We start from the raw sequence: 24061 nt of genomic DNA on the forward strand, positions 1-24061 counted from the left end.
TATAGGGTTACTGCAGTAGCTGGAAGACTATACTGAACCCTATAGGGTTACTGCAGTAGCTGGAAGACTATACTGAACCCTATAGGGTTACTGCAGTAGCTGGAAGACTATACTGAACCCTATAGGGTTACTGCAGTAGCTGGAAGACTATACTGAACCCTATAGGGTTACTGCAGTAGCTGGAAGACTATACTGAACCCTATAGGGTTACTGCAGTAGCTGGAAGACTATACTGAACCCTATAGGGTTACTGCAGTAGCTTGAAGACTATACTGAACCCTATAGGGTTACTGCAGTAGCTGGAAGACTATACTGAACCCTATAGGGTTACTGCTGTAGCTGGAAGACTATACTGAGCCCTATAGGGTTACTGCAGTAGCTGGAAGACTATATTGAACCCTATAGGGTTACTGCAGTAGCTGGAAGACTATACTGAACCCTATAGGGTTACTGCAGTCATTGCGGCCAAAGACGGATCAACACTGGATTGAAAAATATAAAAAACATCCAACATACAATTCCATAGTATAAGAAGGGAAACGGCTCCATACGGTCTCCAGCACACAACCTCCCAGGCGCCTACAGATGCCCTAATGTAAAGGCATCCTATGTAACCAGTTTTTCAGAAAGAGAACCGGAAGATACCCATTGACAGGTCTTCCAGAACTCAAGACTCCTTATAAGGATGACGACGGCAACAGGAGTGGGAGAATGGTGGCCTGCAAGTAGGGAGGGCGGCCTCCATACAAGGGCTTCCGACATAGCAGGATTTCACACATTGCTTGACATAATCTCATGACACGTAATCTGATAGACTACCTCCCAAATACACAGGAAGCCATCGAGCTACGAAACATACAGTAACACACAGTATAATACACTGCAGAACATTTAGTGCAACTGTTTCTTCAATCCTGAGGTGTGCAAACGGAAATGTACTCCTTCAGGCCAACTTCTCCATTTCATTAGTTTAAGTTACACTAATAAACTTATATGAAGCATGCTGGTACAACCTGGGTATCTCCTGTATATAGTGATATGGAGCATGCTGGTACAACCTGGGTATCTCCTGTATATAGTGATATGGAGCATGCTGGTATAACCTGTATATAACTATATAACTATATATATATATATATATGTACAGCTGGTATAACCTGTGGATCTCCTGTATATAGTGATATGCAGCATGCTGGTATAACCTGTGGATCTCCTGTATATAGTGATATGGAGCATGCTGGTATAACCTGTATATAACTATATAACTATATATATATGTACAGCTGGTATAACCTGTGGATCTCCTGTATATAGTGATATGCAGCATGCTGGTATAACCTGTATATAACTATATATATATATATATATATATATATATATATATATATATATGGAGCTGGTGTAACCCCTGTATATAGTGATATGGAGCATGCTGGTATAACCTGGGGATCTCCTGTATATAATTATATGTACAGCTGGTATAACTTATACATCTCCCTGCATATTGTGATATGGATCATGCTGGTATAACCTGGGTATCTCCTGTATATAATTATATATGTACAGCTGGTATAAGTTATACATCTCCCTGTATATAGTGGTATGGAACATGCTGGTATAACCTGGGTATCTCCTGTATATAATTATATATGTACAGCTGGTATGAGTTATACATCCCCTGTATATAGTGATATGGAGCATGCTGATATAACCTGGGTATCTCCTGTATATAATTATATATGTAAAGCTGGTATAAGTTACACATCTCCTGTATATAGTGATATGAGCATGCAGGTATAACCTGGGTATCTCCTGTATATAGTGATATGGACCATGCTGGTATAACCTGGGTATCTCCTGTATATAATTATATATGCACAGCTGGTATAAGCTACACATCTCCCGGTATATAGTGATATGGAGCATGCTAGTATAACCTGGGGATCTTCTGTATATAATTATATACGTACACCTAGTATAAGTTATACATCTCCTGTGTATAGTGATATGGAGCATGCTAGTATAACCTGGGTATCTCCTGTATATAATTATATATGTATAGCTGTTATAAGTTATACATCTCCTGTATATAGCTATATATGTACAGCTGGTATAAGTTATACATCCTGTATATAGTGATATGGAACATGCTGGTATAACCTGGGTATCTCCTGTATATAATTATATATGTACAGCTGGTATAAGTTATAAATATCCTGTATATAGTGATATGGAGCATGCTGGTACAACCTGGGTATCTCCTGTATATAATTATATATGTACAGCTGGTATAAGTTATACATCCTGTATATTGTGATATGGAGCATACTGGTATAACCTGGGTATCTCCTGTATATAATTATATATGTACAGCTGGTATAAGTTATACATCTCCTGTATATAGTGATATGGAGCATGCTGGTATAACCTGGGGATCTCCTGTATATAATTATATATGTACAGCTGGTGTAAGTTATACATCCCCTGTATATAGTGATATGGAGCATGCTGGTAGAACCTGGGTATCTCCTGTATATAATTATATATGTACAGCTGGTGTAAGTTATACATCTCCTGTATATAGTGATATGGAGCATGCTGGTATAACCTGAGTATCTCCTGTATATAATTATATATGTACAGCTGGTATAAGTTATACATCCTGTATATAGTGATATAGAGCATGCTGGTATAACCTGGGTATCTCCTGCATATAATTCTATATGTACAGCTGGTATAAGTTATACATCCTGTATATAGTGATATAGAGCATGCTGGTATAACCTGGGGATCTCCTGTATATAATTGTATATGTACAGCTGGTATAAGCTATACATCCTGTATATAGTGATATAGAGCATACTGGTATAACATGGGTATCTCCTGCATATAATTGTATATGTACAGCTGGCAATTTCCATTTGTCTTTCCCCTTTCCATTGCTTTACATGAGGTGTGATATTGTAGTGGAAAAATAAAATACCCCCCTCCCCCACCCAACACCACGGCGAATTATATCAAGGAAACATCTTCTTTCTCACTTCTCAGTATTGGAATAGCTCAGTTCCCTGTTTGCTGGTTGTAAGCCTGCACTGAGGAGCAGTGGATTGCACTGAGGATGAGGAGAGAGGCGCGAGGCGTGTGGGGTCTCTGCGATGCTTTAGGAAAAGCAACACTCCTTTTGCCTACAAGAGCTGATCCAAATGGGTCCCGGCAGCGGGCATCAGCAAACCCTCGAAGACGTGCAGCACTCGCTATCTATACATTGTCACGACTCTGCGGCTTCCTACTGTGAACAGATGGAAACTTCTGCAAACTTTTCTGAGCAACTTCTCTATTTGTGTACAGATAAGAGTTCTCATGATTAGAGACCCGGATGTCACGGCTCTGGGGCAGAGATTGCTCATCAGCTCTCGTGATGTTGGGGGTAGTTGTCCTCAGAACTGCAGTATACAGAATAATCACAGAGTGATACAAGAAAATATCCCTGTGCTACTTATAAACCTGGGGCTATATATAAGTGGTAGACGTACTTCACAGGGGGGATTGGACCAACCAACTCCTACCAATCCAGGTCTGCCGATAGGAGTTACTCGGAGCGTCACAGGGGTCATTATCCAGTGGTTTATTCCAGGTAGTCGTGATATTTAACAAACAGCTAACAAGTAAAAGCAGGTATATTTAAAAACAGGTGAATCAAATATAATCTATTAGGCAACATGTTTTGGGGTATCCAGTAGATGATATTTGATTCACCTATTTGTTTGACAAGAGTGCCCCCACTGCATGGAGCCTAAACTCTGCTGTAACCCTACGAAACCCTAAGACCAGCACCGCATCATATCCCAATGCACTCCTCCAGTATAGGTAGTGGACGGGGTCATCAAAGGATGTTCATAGTAAGGACGGACATGGAGAATACCCAGAATCCCCCACCGATGTGAACATCATGATGCTAACCTGTCAGGAGAACTATCAGAGATCATATCTTACACAACTCCACCTACCACCCCAATAAGCCAATCATGTATGCCAGATACCAGCGCACAGTTATTTAGCGCACACGCTCAAGCACGCCCGTGGACCGCTGCTGCTTTTTAGCATCTTTGTGTGTATATCGGGGGTAATAATGGTTTTACAGGATATATCAAACTACTAATGACCACTTGTCTGTATGTTTGTGTGTGAGTGCTTCTGATGCTCCTCCCCTGGTAGCATCATCGCTCCACCCCCTGGTGACGCCATCGAAGGTCCTACAACATACATTAAACACAGAGTCTGACCGACAGAAGAACACAGTTAGAGCTCTTGGAAGGGGAGGACAAAAATAACAAAATGAGAATACAACTAAGACGTTATTATCTCAGACACAACCCAGCGGTCCTGACAGGAGACAACAACCTACCGCCACCACAGAGATCCGGTGGGCTGAAGGACCTGTGGTGATGTCAATGCTGTGGGAGGAGCCAAGCTGTGTGTGGGGTGAAGTAGAGTTGTGTGTGTGCATGTACCATGTGGCAGAGCTGTGCGACGCATTGCGCCACCAGAAACACTGGTACTATAATTTCCTACAACTCAGCAGTCCTGACAGAACACATTGACCTACCACCACCACAGAGATCCAGTGGACTGAAGGAACTTTGGTGATGTTATTGCTATGGGAGGAGCCAAGCTGTATGTGTCTTGTGTGGTAATCAAGCTGCTATGAGTGTGATGTGCTGCCAGAAACACTGCTACTATAATGTCCTAACAATTACTAGTGTATATATATATATATATATATATATATGTGTGTGTGTGTGTGTGTGTCTGTGTGTGTGAGTGAGTGCAAGCCCTCACTGACTGACTCACCACTAATTTTCTAACTTCCCGATGTTGTACAAACATGACATTTGACAAAAGTAAAAGGGTCACAATGCAATCATTCAGTGCTAAGTGCAAAAGTATTGCCGCCAATGTATAATGTACAAAATCTAATTCTCTAGCTTCCCGGTGTCGTACAAACATGAAATTTGGCATGACCTGTTGCATACTGACCGGACGTGCGACATACGCAAAAAATAATAAGCACAACTGTGCTTAATGCAACCAATAAGCACGACCGTGCAACGTAAATACAAAAAAACTAAGGGAAATCCTTTCCCTGCAAACCCCTACTTCATGAGGGAGCCCTGCCTACTCGGCCGGCCGATCACTTCTGACAGGTGAGGACCCACACTTGTACCTAGGCCACTACAAATCCCTACCAGGGAGCCCTGAATACACAAGGGACAGTGCACGGAAATAAACAGCAGTTCTTAGCTGGCTCAGATGTCTGTAGCAAGGACTGGAGCTCCAGAGCCTGGAAGTGCTCCTCAGCAGCAATCCAGAAGCAATTCTAGCATAGCTTATATAGGGCAGGGCTACTCAGAGACAGGTAAGGACTGACATCACTCACCCAAACACCACGCCCCTCAGCCCCAGGAAAGGCAGAGCCATGGCAAAAACCTGGTCTGGCCTGAAAGCAAGGCGAAGACCCCAGAAGAGCTGCAACATGACCATTCTTTAGGTCCTAAATGGGAAAACTAAAGGGGTCACAACTCGATTGTTTAATGCAAATTGCAAAAGTTTTGGCACCCCTATGTAATGTAACTTTGCAGTGTCGTATTAGCATGAAATTTGGCACGAGCATTCATTAGGTCCTAAGTGAGGGGAGTGGGAGGAGTGGCACATTCTGCAGTGGGACATCAGTACATGCAGCCTGAGGAGAATCTAACGCTCCTCTATGTGTATACATATTTTATTCCTCGGTTCCTCTAAAGTAACCACAACTTCATAAAATTTTCCGTGCAAGGAGGTGAAGTCTCGTCTCTGCGTCGTAGAGCCGTCTAGTGGTCAACAAGCTCTACACAAGCGGAAGTAGAGGTCACTATACACAAGGAGTTTCCAAGAGCCTCTTATAAACCAAGGGGGGAACCACTTTTAGGGTCTCATGTGTCAAGACCGTCCATCTAATCACCACAACTCTCATAATTTTAAATGAAACTGCATGCCAAGTTTTGCAGCAAAATGAAACTTCTTCTGGGGGCCGAAGTATTTTTCACAAAGAGTATGGGACGTTGTGGACGGCCCCTAACACGAATAGCAGTGTGATATTATATTAAGGTTTATACTGGTTAGAATATAATCAAGCTGCTCTGTGTATTACATCAGTGTGGACACAACGGACACCTCTTATCTCTTATATATTATATTCTAGGATCAGGATCAATAACTATCAATAGAGAGGAAATGGGGAATGTGATGAGAAACTCAGCTCCACCGGACAAAATCTCTGCCACTCAGACAGGTGAGTGCATAACACATCATATTACCCAATTACTGTAAGGGGGACAACCGTAAAGAGTGATGTCCCTTCATATTGAGCTCTAGGAAGACGTCCTGCACTTAATCGTTTCCATTTTTAACAGCTGCTTCTTTTATTTTTTGGAATGAAATGGAAAGCAAAACGGATTCAAAACGGAACCAGATGGATCCAGAAGACAAAGCTGACAAACAAATGGACCATTTCTATCAGCTGGTTTCCATTCTGTTTTGTTTCCCTCCATTTCTAAAGTTTTCTCTTCTTCCTTTTTGTCTATGATCAGTTAAATTATGTGTGTCAGGCTCCAAGCCCGCGGGCCTCTTCCGGTCCACCATGTATTCACCGTGCCTTTGGACCTTTTTGAGGGTTTTTCTTGGGTGCATTCACTGCGTCTTTCACGTACACAAAATATAAATGCAAAAAGGTCCCCGAGATTTCTCCCATCTTCATGCATAAATATGTAGTGAATATACGTGTATAATGCGTGTTCACAGGATATTTACGTCTTCCCATTGACTTTAATGGGCAATTTTGGTCCATGATGTAGAAGAAAATAGGACATGCTACAATTTTTTGTAATCCTTTCCAATCCAATTTGTATCCTGGTTTTCCTAGGGGGCTTACTCTTTTTCTGCTGTTATACAATGGCGCTATCTGCTGGCTAAAGCCAGTACTGCATGAGGGGACACATTGGCTAGGCTACGACAGCAGAGAGGCTGGCAATATACAGTAAGAGAACCCCGACTCTTCCAACATCGGAGCTGTACAGCCTTAAATCATAATGTCTTTAGACATCAGACAGTGGATTGGAGAGGGTTAATTCACATAAAATACATGTCTGCGGGTCTGAACACTCTAGTGCAAATCAATGGGGATTAATGGTCCCTTTATATGGGACCAGCAGTTGGGTATACGATGCCTAGCAGCTTGCCCCAGTAATGCTCGTTCCACTGCTGTTACACGGGAGCGAGTATCGCTGGCATCGCTCACAGCACAACGGGCATGGAGGCGGAGCGACCAAGGAGAGTTCTCTCCACGTTCTCCCCCTGCCCACCTCTATTCACAGTATGCAGACAGTCGTTCAGAAGTAACCGACTCAAAGGAGTTTCAACAATTCTCAACAATAATCATTGCATGTAAATGGGCAATAAGCTGTCCGTACTATGGGCAAAAAAATACATGCGTAATGTGGATGTAGCTCCTGGCATTGCGGATATCAAGATACCTCTCCTCCGCTTCCATCACTTCACCACATGAGGGTTGAAGGGACCCCCATGCGGCCGGCACTCCTACTCCACTTACAACCATTGAAGAGGACAGGAGACCACTGACAGAAGACCCCAAAAAACTCTCAATCATTCATGTATCATTCAATCCCACTTGAATGGACAAACTGGTTACATTTTCCAGACATATCCCAGCCACTTGCAGACATTAACCTCTTACATGCTGCAGCTGTGCAATACACATAACTGAAGACAAGGCACTTTGCACAGTGCATCCACACTGAAGACAAGACATGTATGACAATTATAGAGGGGCCAGATATATGTGTTTTGGGCCACTACACATGGCTTGATGAAGAATGCGAGCGGGTGGTGAATTTACAGAGTTACAATGTCTTCAGAAGAGACTGTGGGAACCGGAAAGGTGGAGGGGGAGAGTATTTTTGTATGTTAAGTCCAACTTAATACCAAGGCTACAAGAAGACATAGGTCAGTGATGGGCAACCTTTTGAGCTTGGTGTGTCAACATTCGCCAAAAAAACAACCATAACTCGAGTGGTGTGTCACTTTGAGAAAAAAACATAAATTTGCGATATTTATAGTTTAAATAACAAAAATGAATAATTATAATATATAACTGTATTTAATAAACCCAAATCACCCATAGCACAGGCCCTCGCCTCTCCCAGCCTCCCCCTCACTTATCTCAGTCACAGCGGCCCACACAGCAGTGACAGGGCGCCCCACAGCGGCCCCCACAGTGACAGTCACCACTAATGGGGTGAGCGGCCGACAGTGGCCGCGTGTCAGCGACAATGGTTACACGTGTCACTGCTGACATGCGTGTCATAGGTTCGCCATCACGAACGTAGGTGCAGGAGATGAACACATGGAATCTCAGTGGGTATAAATACAGGGAAAGAAAACTAATAAAATCCTGATAGGAGTCTTCTATAGGCCACCAAAAGCAACAGAACAAACTGAAACCTTACTACTAAGGCAGATAGAAGAAGTGTCAAAGCGAAACGAATTAATTATCATGGGGGACTTTAATTATCTGGATATAATATGGGAAGACGAAACCTGCAGATCTCATAGGGGTGATGAGTGCTTGAGAACAATTAAAGAGGGAGGGACAGTTGGGAAATAGTGACCGCAATATAATTCATTTCCAACTTTCATTCAATAGGAAGCCTCATCAGGGAGCGACAAAACAACTGATCTTTAGTAAAGCAAAATTTGATGAGCTTAGAACTACTATCGGTAACATTAATTGGGACAACATCCTCAAAAATATCAGTACAGAGGACAAATGGGAGGAGTTCAAAAACATCCTATTAACTTCATGTGAGCAGTTCATACCCTACAAAAATAAAAGTGCTACAAGTTGCGGGAAACCAATGTGGTTCAACAAGACGGTACGAGGGGCAATAAATGAAAAAAAAAGCATTTAAACTACTAAAACAAGAAGGCAGCGAAGAAGAGCTAAAATCATACAGGGAAAAAAACAAAATATGTAAGGAAAAGGTAAAAACTGCCAAGGAGGAGGCAGAGAGACTGATCGCCAAAGAGAGCAAAAATAACCCGAAACTATTCTTCAATTGTATAAACAGTAAAAGGATTTGCACCAAGAGCACTGGCCCTTTAACAAATAATACGAGAGAAACCATAGAAGATGATGGAGGGAAGGCAAACCTATTAGCTTTTTCTCAAGTGTATTTACGAGAGAAAAAGAAATGTCACACGAGATGCAGGAGGATAAAACGAACCCCCCGGTCAAAGTCATCTGCCCAACTCAGGAGGGACTACAGAACTAAAAAAGATTAAAATTGACAAATCGCCGGGCCCAGATGGAATACACCCGAGGGTTTTAAGGAACTAAGTGATGTGATAGACAGAACACTGTTTCTTATATTTATGGACACTATTGAGACCGGGGTTGTACCGCAGGATTGGCGCGTTGTCAATTTTGTTCCATTATACAAAAAGTCTCACTTCAAAAATTGGAAAAATATTTGAGGGGTTTCTGAGAGACGCCACCGAAGAATACCTCAAGGAGAACAACGGAATAACTCCTCACCAGCATGGATTCATGAAGGGTCGATCATGTCAGACCAATCTGATCAGCTTCTACGATGAAGTAAGCTCTAGGCTGGACCAGGGAGAGTCTATTGATCTCATATATCTGGACTTCTGTAAAGCCTTTGACACCGTGCCACATAATAGGCTGATATATAAAATGAGAAGCTCGGATTGGGTGAAAACGTGTGTATCTGGGTGAAGAACTGGCTCAGAGCTAGAAAGCAGAGGGCGGTAATAAATGGTTCGTACTCTGATTGGACCACAGTCGCTAGTGGGGGCCACAGGGTTCAGTATTAGGCCCCACTCTGTTCAACATATTTATCAATGACCTGATAGAGGGGCTGCACAGCAAAATATCAATATTTGCAGACGATACAAAATTATACAAGATAATTAATACAACAGTGGAGAATGTGCGGCTACAAACAGACCGAGATAAGCCGGGGGCTTGGGGGGGGGGGGGCTGGTGGCAAATGAAGTTCAATGTGGATAAATGTAAGGTTCTGCACATGGGCAGGAGAAACGGATGTCACCAATATACACTAAATGGGGTACTGCTAGGGAAAAGGAGGGGGGGTAGAAACAGGCTGAAATGGATGGACATTTGTCTTTTTTCAGCCCAGCATCCTATGTTACTATCAGTTCCTGCATGTCACCATTTAACCCAAGTGCTTTATCATTGGCAGGTACAGAAAGTGATTTTCTGGCCGTTCTTTACGATTATCCGCCACCTGATGTCAGCGAGCCAATATTTTACTTTGGAGAGAAACTTCGAGTCATTTCAGAGTGAGTTATTAATCATTTTTCAGCACAGTGATGGCGGCTCCAGCAGCGGGGTACTACTTAGTAGGCATGTTATTAGCAGCAGGCGTATTGGTAACAGTAATGTAACAACGTACGATGGTTGTACCTGCACCGCACTCTTATCACAAGTACAAGTTTGCACAATCTAGAGGCTCAGTTACAGCAAATGAGGAGCGATATGCCGCAGGATATGATATAGAACCTGTATACCTTCATGCCCCCTTGTATCACATCTTGTATCCAAACTAGAGGCAGCCCAACAGGGTACTAGAGCCTTCATGCTCACCCAAATATCACATCTTGTATCCAAGCTACAGGTGGTACAACAGGGTACTAGAGCCTCCATGCCTGCCCATATCACATCATGTATCTAAGCTAGAGGCAGCCCAACAGGGTACTATAGCCTTGATGTTCACCCGTATCACATCTTGCATCCAAGCTAGAGGCGGTACAACAGGGTAACACAGCCTCTATGTCCACCTGTATCACATCTTGTATCCAAACTAGAGGCGGCCCAACAGGATACTAGAGCCTTCATGCCCACCTGTATCACATCTTGTATCCAAGCTGGAGGCAGTATAACAGGGTAACAGAGCCTCCATGTCTGCATCACATCTTGTATCCAAGCTAGAGTCAGCCCAACAGGGTACTAGAGCCTCTATGCCTGCATCACATCTTGTATCCAAGTTAGAGGCAGTACAACAGGGTACTAGAGCCTCCATGTCCTCTTGTATTACATCTTGTATCCAAGCTGGAGGCATTACAGCAGGGTACTAGAGCCTCTATGCCCACCTGTATCACACCTTGTATCCAAGCTAGAAGTGGTACAACAGGGTACTAGAGCCTCCATGCCAGCCCGAATCATATCTTGTATCCAAGCTACCCCCCGCCCCGAGCCTGCTCGGACGAGTTAGCAGTTACTCGAGAAGTAACTGTGTATCCGAGCGTGCTCGCTCATCTCTAAAAGCTATATATGCGTGTTCTGCATAGCTTCTTGTTGTCCACAAATGCTACAAAGTATCTTCTATGCTTACAGCGAGGGCGGATGGTGGAGAGTCGTATCCCTTAGAACGGGGCGTGAAAACTACATACCGGCAAAGTGTGTGGCAAAGGTCTACCACGGGTGAGTACAGGTGCCGTCCGTCAGTTACTGTATTACTCCGCAGTACATGTCAATACATGAAACACAATAAGGTTTGTTCGGGTGTCGCCAGTAGAGCCAAATGTGACTGTTCCCAGCAAGAGAAACCAAGTAATCCTGTAGATATGATACATTCGAATGGCCAACAAGACATGATGTTACAGCAGCTTCCGAACCGACTTACAGCTCTTCATCACGCTTCATTATGCCTGAGGAAGAACCCTGAGAGGTTGAAACGTTCCTATAACATCATGTCTTCTTGTTAGCCGTTACAATGTATCATATCTACAGGATCACTTGGTTTCTCTCACTGACAACAGTCACATGCCGATACATGAAGCGCTGTAATACATAGAATTAGAGAGAGTGGCGCATTTCACCTTCCGGCAGCCCGGGGTGGTCCTTTCACATAGTTTGCTCCTTCAGTGTTTTTAGCTCTTTTTGTCTGATGTTTCTATGGTTACTGAAGTACAATTCTAAGTATTTCATACGTTTCAGCAGACTCCATAGTTACAGTCTTATTTTTCAAGCCTTCTGCACTTCGGCCGGACATGCGGATATCAGCTTCTGGGCCAAATCCTGACTGATGTAGTTTGAGAGGAAGAAAAATGCAGGCAGGGGGCGCAATACTTCCAGTAGATAAATGATCAAACTTGAATTACCAGGTTCTTTATTAATATTTAAAAACAGCCAATTGTTATGAGTTTGGGGGATGCAGCCCCTACTTCAGAGGTGTTTGCTACCGCACTGTGAGGATCTACGTTCACAGTCTGACTTTTTCCACCATGCGCATGCGCCCTGAGGGTCATTACTCCAGCTGAATCCGAGGTCAGAAGACTGGTACAGCTAGTAACGGAGAGTTGAGGAGCGCAGGCGGGCGGGGGCGGGGGCGGGGCTTGTTACGACGCCTGTGCGGGATAACTGAGAAGACCGGAAATCAGTACGCCTGCCAGTCAGATGCAGCTGCAGCACCTCAAACATTAGATTGTTATTTGCATCATTTAATTAAAACATGAACATGAATCCCCTCCTCCACTGCCCCCTGACAATCCCCTCCCCCGCGTTCCCCCATGATTACCTCCCTTCTAATAATGATCATTGAAGAGTACCTGCACTTTCACGCTGGAGCGCTTGTGCGCTGGTGGCAGTTTTTGGCTCCTCCCAAAAGCTTAAGGCAGCCCCCCCCCCCCCCCATAGTTCTTATAGAGCGCTATATGGGGCCACCTTCAACTTTTAGAAGGAGCCAAAAACTGCCAATGGATTACAAGCGCTCCGGCATGAAAGTGCAGGTACTCTTTAAGGAAACTACTGTGATGTCTCATTTTCCTTTGGGTATTTTTGTTTTCCAGCTGGCTTTTTGATGGGGTGGGCAGAGAGAAGTCCGAACAATTATTACAGCTGCCAGAGATGAAGATGGGATCGTTCATGGTCAGACAGAGTGAAACCAAAAAAGGTAAAAAGCTGGAGATAAAAGGATTGAAGATGCCACAGTCAAGGTTGGATTGACACTGGCCCTTTAAGCATTAACTCTTTCCAATCCACTGTCTGACCTCTGAAGACATTATGATTTAAAGCTGTACAGCTCCGATGTTGGAAGACGTCCGTTGGGGTTCTCTTACTCTATATTGCCAGCCTCTCTGCTATCGGAGCCTATCCAATGTATCACCTCATGCAGTACTGGCTTTAGCCAGCAGATAGAGCCATTGTATAACAGCAGAAAAAGAGTAAGCCCCCTAGGAAAACCAGGATACAAATTGGATTGGAAGGGGTTAAAGCAATAGTCCACCTATAATAACTCAAGAAGGCAAGATGAAGTCTTTGATGACCGTTAAGTATTGGAATCCCACCCATGAGGGTCAAAGTGCTGTCCGTATAATACTGCCACATTGTGCTTAGATAATTGTACTATGCAGTCATATATTTCAAAACCACCAGAAATGGCTACTGAAATAGTAACACAGGAAACACGCTGAACGGGCAGACGAACAGCCCTTCCTCGCCGCTGTGGCTGCAAACGTTACCACGACATTGATGGATTCGCTATGTGCTGCATGGATATTAGATACAGATGATATACAGCCAGTCTATATTTAACGAAGTTTCCGGGTTTCTGCATTGGACGATTCTTAACTCCTCCCCTTAACTCTTGATTGACGACTGAATTATGAGGCTAGCAACCAATCAAGAGCTGGAGGGAGGAGTCTTACCTCTGTGTTCACCAAGGAAAGGGGGGGTAGATGAACAAACCGGCTGATGGTCTGCATATACACCAGGAAGGGGCACTAAAATGCATGTTTCAACGGCGCCCTCTCTCTTCTATTAATGCCCTTGCACCGATGATATACACTGAATGCCCTCTTTATCAGCCCCCGTCTAGTAGCGCTGGACTCCTTTAGCCTTCAGAATGGCAGCAATTAGTCGTGCTTAGATTCCACTCGGTGAAGACATCGTCTTGCAGGAATGTCGCCCCTGCGGACAGGAAGCTTCTTGTAGGTGCTGCCGAGTAGATGGTGGTGCTGACATGTTCTGACTGGCTGATAGGAAGGGGTCAGCGATTCATGCTGCTCGCGCCAAATTCTGCCCTCCAATCAGCACAGAAATCTGGCTCTATCTGACCAGGAGATGATTTTCCGCTGCTCAGTGATACAAGTTTTGCGCTCTTTTGCCCGCTGGAGTCTTTCTGCTTCTCTTAGACACAATGACGCTGGAACTGGTCGTCCGATGTTATACCATCCGGGCGGAGGAACGGCGAGTTGTGCGTTCGGACACGTTAGTTGGAGCTCCAGCGTTGTATTCAGCTGACTGGACAGCCTGTTGGTCAGAACGATTCCTGACATCCTCCTCCGACCCCTTTCAGTGATGAGTTGTTTCCGTCCACAGGATCCCCTTTCACTGGATGTTTTGCTCTTAATACGCCATTCTCTGCATACTCACCACACAGTAACATGTGAACCCCCCGTGTTTGGCGGTGAGACCCCGGCTAGTCCAGCACCGATGACCGGCCACGTTGGAAGTCGCTCCGAACGCTGGATTCTCCCGTCTAATGTGGATTAAAACTAAAACTGATTAATGGAAACATAATTTTATGCTCCAGGGTCATGGGAAGAATTACCATTCAGGGAAGTAGCAATTGAGAGGACCAGCGTCTGTAATAAAGAGGCCCTTTAGTGTATTGCACTATTATAGCTCAGAAGTCCTGCAGCTGACGGGATCTCTATGAGCGGTGGCTGCTGGTTTGGGTTAGACATATAATTAGTAATGTATGTAGGGTATACGAAAAGTCATGAATTTAAACCATCCCATACGGGCTCGAATGACTTTCAGGGTGGCCTCAGAAACCACAGTAGTCAACGGACTCTCCCCTTCGCCAACCACATGAAATGATTCTCATCGCCGCACTCAGTGTCTGCAACACCAAAAATAGTGAGACGTCATGTGAGCGGGTTTGTCTTCACAGATTCTAATGTATTTAATTACTTCCAATTACTTCAGCGGGCAGCGCAGTGTGATAATCAAACCGAGCGATATACTAATAATATCATTTTGTATCTTCCTTATTTACAGGATCCTATTCCTTATCTGTCAAACATAGACAAGTGAAGCATTATAGAATCTATCGATTACCAAACAACTGGTATTATATCTCTCCAAGGCTGACCTTCCAGTGTCTGGAGTACCTTGTAAATCACTATTCAGGTGAGCAACAGTATAAAATACACCATGAGTACCAGAATATGATTCATTACAATACTGCCGCCTATTTACAAAATAGCTACTATAATACTGCCCCCTATGTACAAGAATATAATTACTATAATACTGCCCCCTATGTACAAGAATAAAACTACTATAATACTGCTCCCTATGTACAAGAATATAACTACTATAATACTGCTCCTATGTACAAGAATATAACTACTATAATACTGCCCCCTATGTACAACAATATAACTACTATAATACTGCTCCCTATGTACAAGAATATAACTACTATAATACTGCCCCCTATGTACAACAATATAACTACTATAATACTGCTCCCTATGTACAAGAATATAACTACTATAATACTGCCCTCTATGTACAAGAATATAACTACTATAATACTGCTCCCTATGTACAAGAATATAACTACTATAATACTGCTCCCTATGTACAAGAATATAACTACTATAATACTGCCCCCTATGTACAACAATATAACTACTATAATACTGCTCCCTATGTACAAGAATATAACTACTATAATACTGCCCCCTATGTACAAGAATATAACTACTATAATACTGCCCCCTATGTACAACAATATAACTACTATAATACTGCTCCCTATGTACAAGAATATAACTACTATAATACTGCCCTCTATGTACAAGAATATAACTACTATAATACTGCTCCCTATGTACAAGAATATAACTACTATAATACTGCTCCCTATGTACAAGAATATAACTACTATAATACTGCCCCCTATGTACAACAATATAACTACTATAATACTGCTCCCTATGTACAAGAATATAACTACTATAATACTGCCCCCTATGTACAAGAATATAACTACTATAATACTGCCCCCTATGTACAACAATATAACTACTATAATACTGCTCCCTATGTACAAGAATATAACTACTATAATACTGCCCTCTATGTACAAGAATATAACTACTATAATACTGCTCCCTATGTACAAGAATATAACTACTATAATACTGCCCCCTATGTACAAGAATATAACTACTATAATACTGCTCCTATGTACAAGAATATAACTACTATAACACTGCTCCCTATGTACAAGAATATAACTACTATAATACTGCCCCCTATGTACAAGAATATAACTACTATAATACTGCTCCCTATGTACAAGAATATAACTACTATAATACTGCCCCCTATGTACAAGAATATAACTACTATAATACTGCTCCTATGTACAAGAATATAACTACTATAATACTGCTCCTATGTACAAGAATATAACTACTATAATACTGCTCCCTATGTACAAGAATGTAACTACTATAATACTGCCTCCTATGTACAAGAATATAACTACTATAATACTGCCCCCTATGTACAAGAATATAACTACTATAATACTGCCTGCTATGTACAAGAATATAACTACTATAATACTGCCCCCTATGTACAAGAATATAACTACTATAATACTGCTCCTATGTACAAGAATATAACTACTATAATACTGCCCCCTATATACAAGAATATACCTACTATAATACTGCCTCATATGTACAAGAATATAACTACTCTAATACTGCCCCCTATGTACAAGAATATAACTACTATAATACTGCTCCTATGTACAAGAATATAACTACTATACTACTGCCCCCTATGTACAAGAATATAACTACTATAATACTGCCTCCTATGTACAAGAATATAACTACTCTAATACTGCCCCCTATGTACAAGAATATAACTTCTATAATACTGCCCCCTATGTACAAGAATATAACCACTATAATACTGCCCCCTATGTACAAGAATATAACTACTATAATACTGTCCCCTATGTACAAGAATATAACTGCTATAATACTGCCCTCTATGTACAAGAATATAACTACTATAATACTGCCCCCTATGTACAAGAATATAACTACTATAATACTGCTCCTATGTACAAGAATATAACTACTATAATACTGCCCCCTATATACAAGAATATACCTACTATAATACTGCCCCCTATGTACAAGAATATAACTACTATAATACTGCTCCTATGTACAAGAATATAACTACTATAATACTGTCTCCTATGTACAAGAATATAACTACTACAATAATGCATCCTATGTAAAGGAATATAACTACTATAATACTGCCCCCTATGTACAAGAATATAACTACTATAATACTGCTCCTATGTACAAGAATATAACTACTATAATACTGCCCCCTATGTACAAGAATATAACTACTATAATACTGCTCCTATGTACAAGAATATAACTACTATAATACTGCCCCCTATGTACAAGAATATAACTACTATAATACTGCTCCTATGTACAAGAATATAACTACTATCATACTGCCCCCTATATACAAGAATATACCTACTATAATACTGCCCCCTATGTACAAGAATATAACTACTATAATACTGCCCCCTATGTAAAGGAATATAACTACTATAATACTGCCCCCTATGTACAAAAATATACCTACTATAATACTGCCCCCTATGTACAAGAATGTAACTACTATAATACTGCCCCCTATGTACAAGAATATAACTACTATAATACTGCCCCCTATGTACAAGAATATAACTATTATAATACTGCCCCCTATGTACAAGAATATAACTACTATAATACTGCCCCCTATGTACAAGAATATAACTACTATAATACTGCCCCTATGTACAAGAATATAACTACTATAATACTGCCCCATATGTACAAGTATATAGCTACTGTAATACTGCCTCCTATGTACAAGAATATAACTACTATAATACTGCCCCCTATGTACAAGAATATAACTACTATAATACTGCCCCATTTGTACAAGTATATAGCTACTGTAATACTGCCTCCTATGTACAAGAATATAACTACTATAATTCTGCCTCCTATGTACAAGAATATTACTACTATAATACTGCCCCTATGTACAAGAATATAACTACTATAATACTGCCCCATATGTACAAGTATATAGCTACTGTAATACTGCCTCCTATGTACAAGAATATAACTAGTATAATTCTGCCTCCTATGTACAAGAATATTACTACTATAATACTGCCCCCTATGTACAAGAATATAACTACCATAATACTGCTTCCCTATGTACAAGAATATAACTACTATAATACTGCCCCCTATGTACAAGAATATAACTACTATAAAACTGCCCCCTATGTACAAGAATATAACTACTATAATACTGCACCCTATGTACAAGAATATAACTACTATAATACTGCTCCTATGTACAAGAATATAACTACTATAATACTGCTTCTATGTACAAGAATATAACTACTATAATACTGCCCCCTATGTACAAGAATATAACTACTATAATACTGCTCCTATGTACAAGAATATAACTACTATAATATTACCCCCCCCTATGTACAAGAATATAACTACTATAATACTGCCCCCTATGTACAAGAATATAACTACTATAATACTGTCCCCTATGTACAAGAATATAACTACTATAATACTGCCTCCTATGTACAAGAATATAACTACTATAATACTGCCCTCTATGTACAAGAATATAACTACTATAATACTGCCCCCTATGTACAAGAATATAACTACTATAATACTGCTCCCTATGTACAAGAATATAACTACTATAATACTGCCCCCTATGTACAAGAATATAACTACTATAATACTGCCTACTATGTACAAGAATATAACTACTATAATACTGCCCCTATGTACAAGAATATAACTACTATAATACTGCTCCTATGTACAAGAATATAACTACTATAAGGCCTCAGTCACATGAGCGTTTTGACACGCAAATTTTGGAACACATCAGTTATGCATTCAAAACTTGTGATGGAAGCGGGCATCATGGTGGAAAAGATGCTGCTAGCAGCATTTATCAGTTTAAAAAGACCTCTGCCCGCTATCCCCTGCTGTGGCTGTGACAGCTGCAGCAGGGGATTCCTTAGATGTGAAGCCCCTAGATGCTTTCACATCCAGGGGTTTCACCTGTGGCCAATGGGGCTGGCGGTAGCTGCGGCAGCCCCATTGACATACAGAGAACATCGTGATCCTATGCTACAGCTGTGATAGAGGATTACTTCATCTCCGCGGGGAGTCCCATTGTCACTGGACACTGACAGCATGAATTCATGAATGGGTGACTGCTGTCTCTGATTGGCTGAGTGCAGGGACCAATCAGAGGAAAATCCCAGCTGTCATTCAATAGCTGAGAGCTGCCTCTGATTAGTTACAGTGCTCAGCCAATCAGAAGCAGCCCTTTCAGCAGGCGGGGATTTTAAATCCCCGCCTGATGAATACTCCTCAAAGCAATGCAGGAGAAGAGCCGTCTGGACGCGGCTGAGTCCCAGGAGCTGCAGAGAGGTGAGTATACATTTTTTTTTCTCTTTTACACGTTTTTAGGATGGCTTTCAGGGAAGGGCTTATATTTGAAGCCCTTCCCCGAAAATCACTGCAGCGCTGGCCGGCAGCCCATTGCTTTCAATAGAGCTGGCTGTATTGCCGACTCCATTGAATTCAATGGGAGAACATCTTTCTCCTCTGTGACAGCTGTGGCAGAGGATCGCCATCTTCACTGTATGTTCTCAGTGGGGTTGGCGCTGCAGCCGCCGGCCCCATTGAGCGCAAGGTGAAACCCATCAATGCGACAGCATCCAGGGGTTCCACATACACAGGACACCGGTTTGCCGCAGTTACATGCGTTCTGCGAACCGCTGTCCCATCATTTTCACCGTAGGCGTTTTTCCACATGTAAAATTCGCACATGTGACCGCTGCTATTGAAAAGCATTGGTTCTACCTAGGGCGAATTTTTGGACGTGCGGAAAAACGCCGGTTACAAACGCCCGTGTGACTGAGCCCCAATACTGCCCTCTACAGTTGGGAAGAAGGATCTATATCGTTTTATAGCAATGAATGTTTGTGTTCTGCTCAGAGAGTGCCGACGGCCTGTGCTGCGTTCTCACTACTCCGTGCCTCACACAACTGTCTGTGAACATCCCAGATGCAGGACACGAAGTTCCGGTGATGAGAAGAAAGAAGCCATTTAACTGGAAGAGTACGAAGAGGTAAATACTCATCGGTCCCTGTAAGAATCACTAGTACATTTGTGCAAAATCACAAACTCAGCTCTGCTACATCTGCCTGTGATATATTCTATATATTGACTGACGTGGTCATTTCTTCTTTCAGGATGTCATTGATGGCAGAAGAACCGGAAAATTCTGTGGAAACCGACGACTCCTTCCTCAGCTACGGGCTGAGACAGAGCATCGCCTCCTATCTGTCCTTGGCGGGAGAAGACAACCGTTTCAGTGTTGGAAGCGATGAAAACCGCGGGAGGCAGAATCGGAAGAGCTGCATCTTTTCTAGGCAGAGCGTCATTTCCGATCGTTCGAGTTACACGGAGGATTACAGATGAGAGGATTGTGCATCATACTCTTGGTGGATTCTGCTCTTCACATGCACTCGAGAGTTCTGGACCCTCAGCTAGTGCCGCCTGTCACTGGTACTCACTATGGCACTGCCCCAACCAGGACAAACCCATTCCACAAAGTTACACTATCCAGCCGAGCCCCCAAACTTCATCAACGTCAATCAAAGCGGCCGCACAAGATCCCGGCAAAGCACTGCTGCATCGTGTAAAATGCTCTCTGGGAGAGCTGTTATATACCCCAGATATCAGTGATCCTAACTATGGCGGACCTGTCCTCCCACGTACACCTGGTAGAAAGATGGAGACAGAGCATGGCGCTGGACGCAAATTAAGGAACCAGTGAGCAGTAATGAGAGTGTTTTCAATAAAAGTGCATCCGACTGATGCCTCTTTATTTACTCCATAGCACACAGACAACGTTTCAACCCACGCAGGGGTCTTTCTTGAGAAAGTCAGGATATTGTTACTCTTAGCGGTTGTCTATTGTATTACAGTCACTCACACTATATTGAGACTCTGATCTTTTTCATTCATTGCTACCACAATATATTTTACTACATATCAGTAAAGGTTACTTTTTAAGGGGACCCAACTGTGGGTTTTAGAATATTCCAAAACCCGAACCATAGGCTGCATTCCCACGAACGTATATCGGCTCGGTTTTCACGCCAAGCCGATATACGTCGCTCTCCTCTGCAGGGGGGGGGAGGATGGAAGAGCCAGGAGCAGGACCTGAGCTCCCTCCCCCTCTCTGCCTCCTCTCCACCCCTCTGCACTATTTGCAATGAAAGGAGGTGGGATGGGGCGGGGCTAAGTTCTGTTGAATTAGCCCCGCCCCTGCCCCGCCTCTCCCCATTGCAAATAGTGCAGAAGGGGCGGAGAGGAGGCAGAGAGGGGGCGGGAGCTCAGAGCACTGCTCCCGGCTCTTCCATCCTCCCCCCCCCCCTGCAGATGAGGACGACGTATATCGGCTCGGCGTGAAAACTGAGCTGATATACGTTCGTGTGAATGCAGCCATAGACATAGCTTAGCTGTAATTTCTCCAAGTCCCATTACCTGCCCACATGGCTAAATGGAAATGGATTGTATAGATCCCGAACTGCCAGACGACTGTGGGGCCCGGGGGTTGGATGGGCTTAAACACAAACATTTCTAATTACCAATTTCCATTAGAGGTAAATACTGGAGACAGTCAGACTAGTTGCATAACATAGACACCCATAGACATGCCAGAACCTCACGTCCATGGCCATCTCAAGAATCGTACCACCTTTTTTTCTCACAAAGGAGGCAAGAACCAGCATGGCGCTGTATTGTTCCTGATGGGCCCGGTGTGGGGGCATGGGTCAGCACCAAAATGTACTATCACCAGTCAGAATTGGGGAGAATGACCAGTTACGGTACCTTCATCTTTCATTTAGCCCTTACAGTCATTTTGATACATAAATAATCAGTAATTAGCAGAAAACAATAGTAATTATTCATTAAAATGAGCGCCAATCTGCAGAATGTTCAATGTTTCGGCAAGTGCCTGCTATGCCTATATATAATTGTAGAGTCGGAGCCAATGACCCATCCGCCCGGCCACAATGTGAGGATATGAACTGTAAATTGCTTGGAATCTTTGTATTTTATGAAATGTTATTCTGTACATAGAAATAAAGAATCTGTTATCCAAAATCTCTTAATCTAGTAGTCAGCAGTAAAAACTGCCCCCGTCATGGACGCCCTACCGTAAGGTCACCGGATCCAGGAGCTCAGAGGGGTAGTGGGGTGCCCTACCGTGAGGTGACTGGATTCAGGACCTCAGAGGAGCGGTGTGGCGCCCCACCATGAGGTGACCGGATCCAGGAGCTCAGAGGGGCGGTGGGGTGCAGTACCGTGAGGTGACCAGATCCAGGACCTCAGAGGAGTGGCGGGACGCTGTACCGTGAGGTGACCGGATCCAGGACCTCAGAGGGGGGGGGGCACTCTACCGTGAGGTGACCGGATCCAAGACCTCAGAGGGGTGGCGGGGCGCTCTACCGTGAGGTGACCGGATCCAGGACCTCAGAGGGGCGGCGGGATGCTCTACCGTGAGGTGACCGGATCCAGGACCTCAGAGGGGTGGTGGGGCACTCTACCGTGAGGTGACCGGATCCAGGACCTCAGAGGGGTGGCGGGACGCTCTACCGTGAGGCGACCGGAGTCGGGACCTCAGAGGGGCGGCCGTACTGTCATCAGTCTTCCATCCCTAACCTCTCCACCAGGCCTCCGCATTCCTGCACAAAGATAACCTCCTGTAAGCAATGCAAACGCCGGGCAGAGGGGACACAGACTGATGACAGCAGTGCCAGCCAGAGCTACAGATGGACTGAGTGAAATGCTTGTCGGGTTGCTGCCTGGCTGGAGATCCATTACGGAACACTATTAATTGTGGGGCTACTATGCGGGTTACTACTGCTGGGTCACTATGGGGGTCACCATTACTACTGGAGCCACTAATGGAGGTCACTAATACTACTGGGGTCATTAAAGGGGTCACTATTACTATTGAGGTGATTATTACTCTGACACTTCAGACAAGCCTCAATAGTTCAAATAAGTGTTGGCTATCTCGTGTATTTCATTGCCTGTAATTTTTTCTTTTATTTGCATGGGGGTTAGGGGCGGGGGGGGGAAGGCGCAATTTTAGAATTTGCCTCAGGCAGCATAAAAGCTCTAGGCTTGCTGCCTATCCTCATCCTCATCATACTATACATAACCCTCCGTTTGCTAATATTGCCATTGGGACCGAGCTGAACTGGGGCCCCCTATAGCAGCATTATAGTCTGCCTCCATGAGATGTGTGCTCTTGGCTGGAGCGTTACATGTAGGAGACGGACATTTTATTGCAACTTTTGCGCTAAACTGAACACTTGTACCAGATTAGATTGTCTACTGGGAGTTGGAAACTGGAGACAAGCAAGTGTGGCGGGTAACAGTGTGGCGGGTAACAGTGTGGCGGGCAATGGTGTGATGAGTAAGAGTGTGATGAGTAAGAGTGTGATGAGTAAGAGTGTGAGGGGTAACAGTGTGATGAGTAAGAGTGTGATGAGTAAGAGTGTGATGAGTAACAGTGTGATGAGTAACAGTGTGATGAGTAAGAGTGTGATGAGTAAGAGTGTGATGAGTAAGAGTGTGATGAGTAAGAGTGTGATGAGTAACAGTGTGATGAGTAAGAGTGTGATGAGTAAGAGTGTGATGAGTAAGAGTGTGATGAGTAAGAGTGTGATGAGTAAGAGTGTGATGAGTAACAGTGTGA

The 24061-nt window shown here is 43.2% G+C and overlaps 2 protein-coding genes across 3 annotated transcripts in view; one reads left to right on the top strand and one right to left on the bottom strand.

Annotated features, from left to right (window-relative positions):
* SLA (Src like adaptor) overlaps nt 1-21469 on the top strand; it is a 30349-nt gene extending 8880 nt beyond the window's left edge. The window contains exons 2-8 of one of the 2 annotated variants that reach the window (XM_066578772.1): nt 6239-6328; nt 10338-10437; nt 11492-11578; nt 12946-13049; nt 15161-15292; nt 20278-20410; nt 20535-21469. In XM_066578772.1, coding sequence (XP_066434869.1) covers nt 6271-6328; nt 10338-10437; nt 11492-11578; nt 12946-13049; nt 15161-15292; nt 20278-20410; nt 20535-20763 — 843 coding nt within the window. In that variant the 5' untranslated portion in view covers nt 6239-6270 and the 3' untranslated portion in view covers nt 20764-21469. The remainder of the gene's footprint in view (nt 1-6238; nt 6329-10337; nt 10438-11491; nt 11579-12945; nt 13050-15160; nt 15293-20277; nt 20411-20534) is intronic. The other variant, XM_066578774.1, reaches the window with a different exon arrangement.
* The window catches only part of TG (thyroglobulin), a 218158-nt gene that overhangs the window by 58378 nt on the left and 135719 nt on the right, over nt 1-24061 (bottom strand). The window lies entirely within an intron of this gene.

This window comes from Eleutherodactylus coqui, chromosome 9 (genome assembly GCF_035609145.1).
Source record: "Eleutherodactylus coqui strain aEleCoq1 chromosome 9, aEleCoq1.hap1, whole genome shotgun sequence".
NCBI classification, from domain to species: domain Eukaryota; kingdom Metazoa; phylum Chordata; class Amphibia; order Anura; family Eleutherodactylidae; genus Eleutherodactylus; species Eleutherodactylus coqui.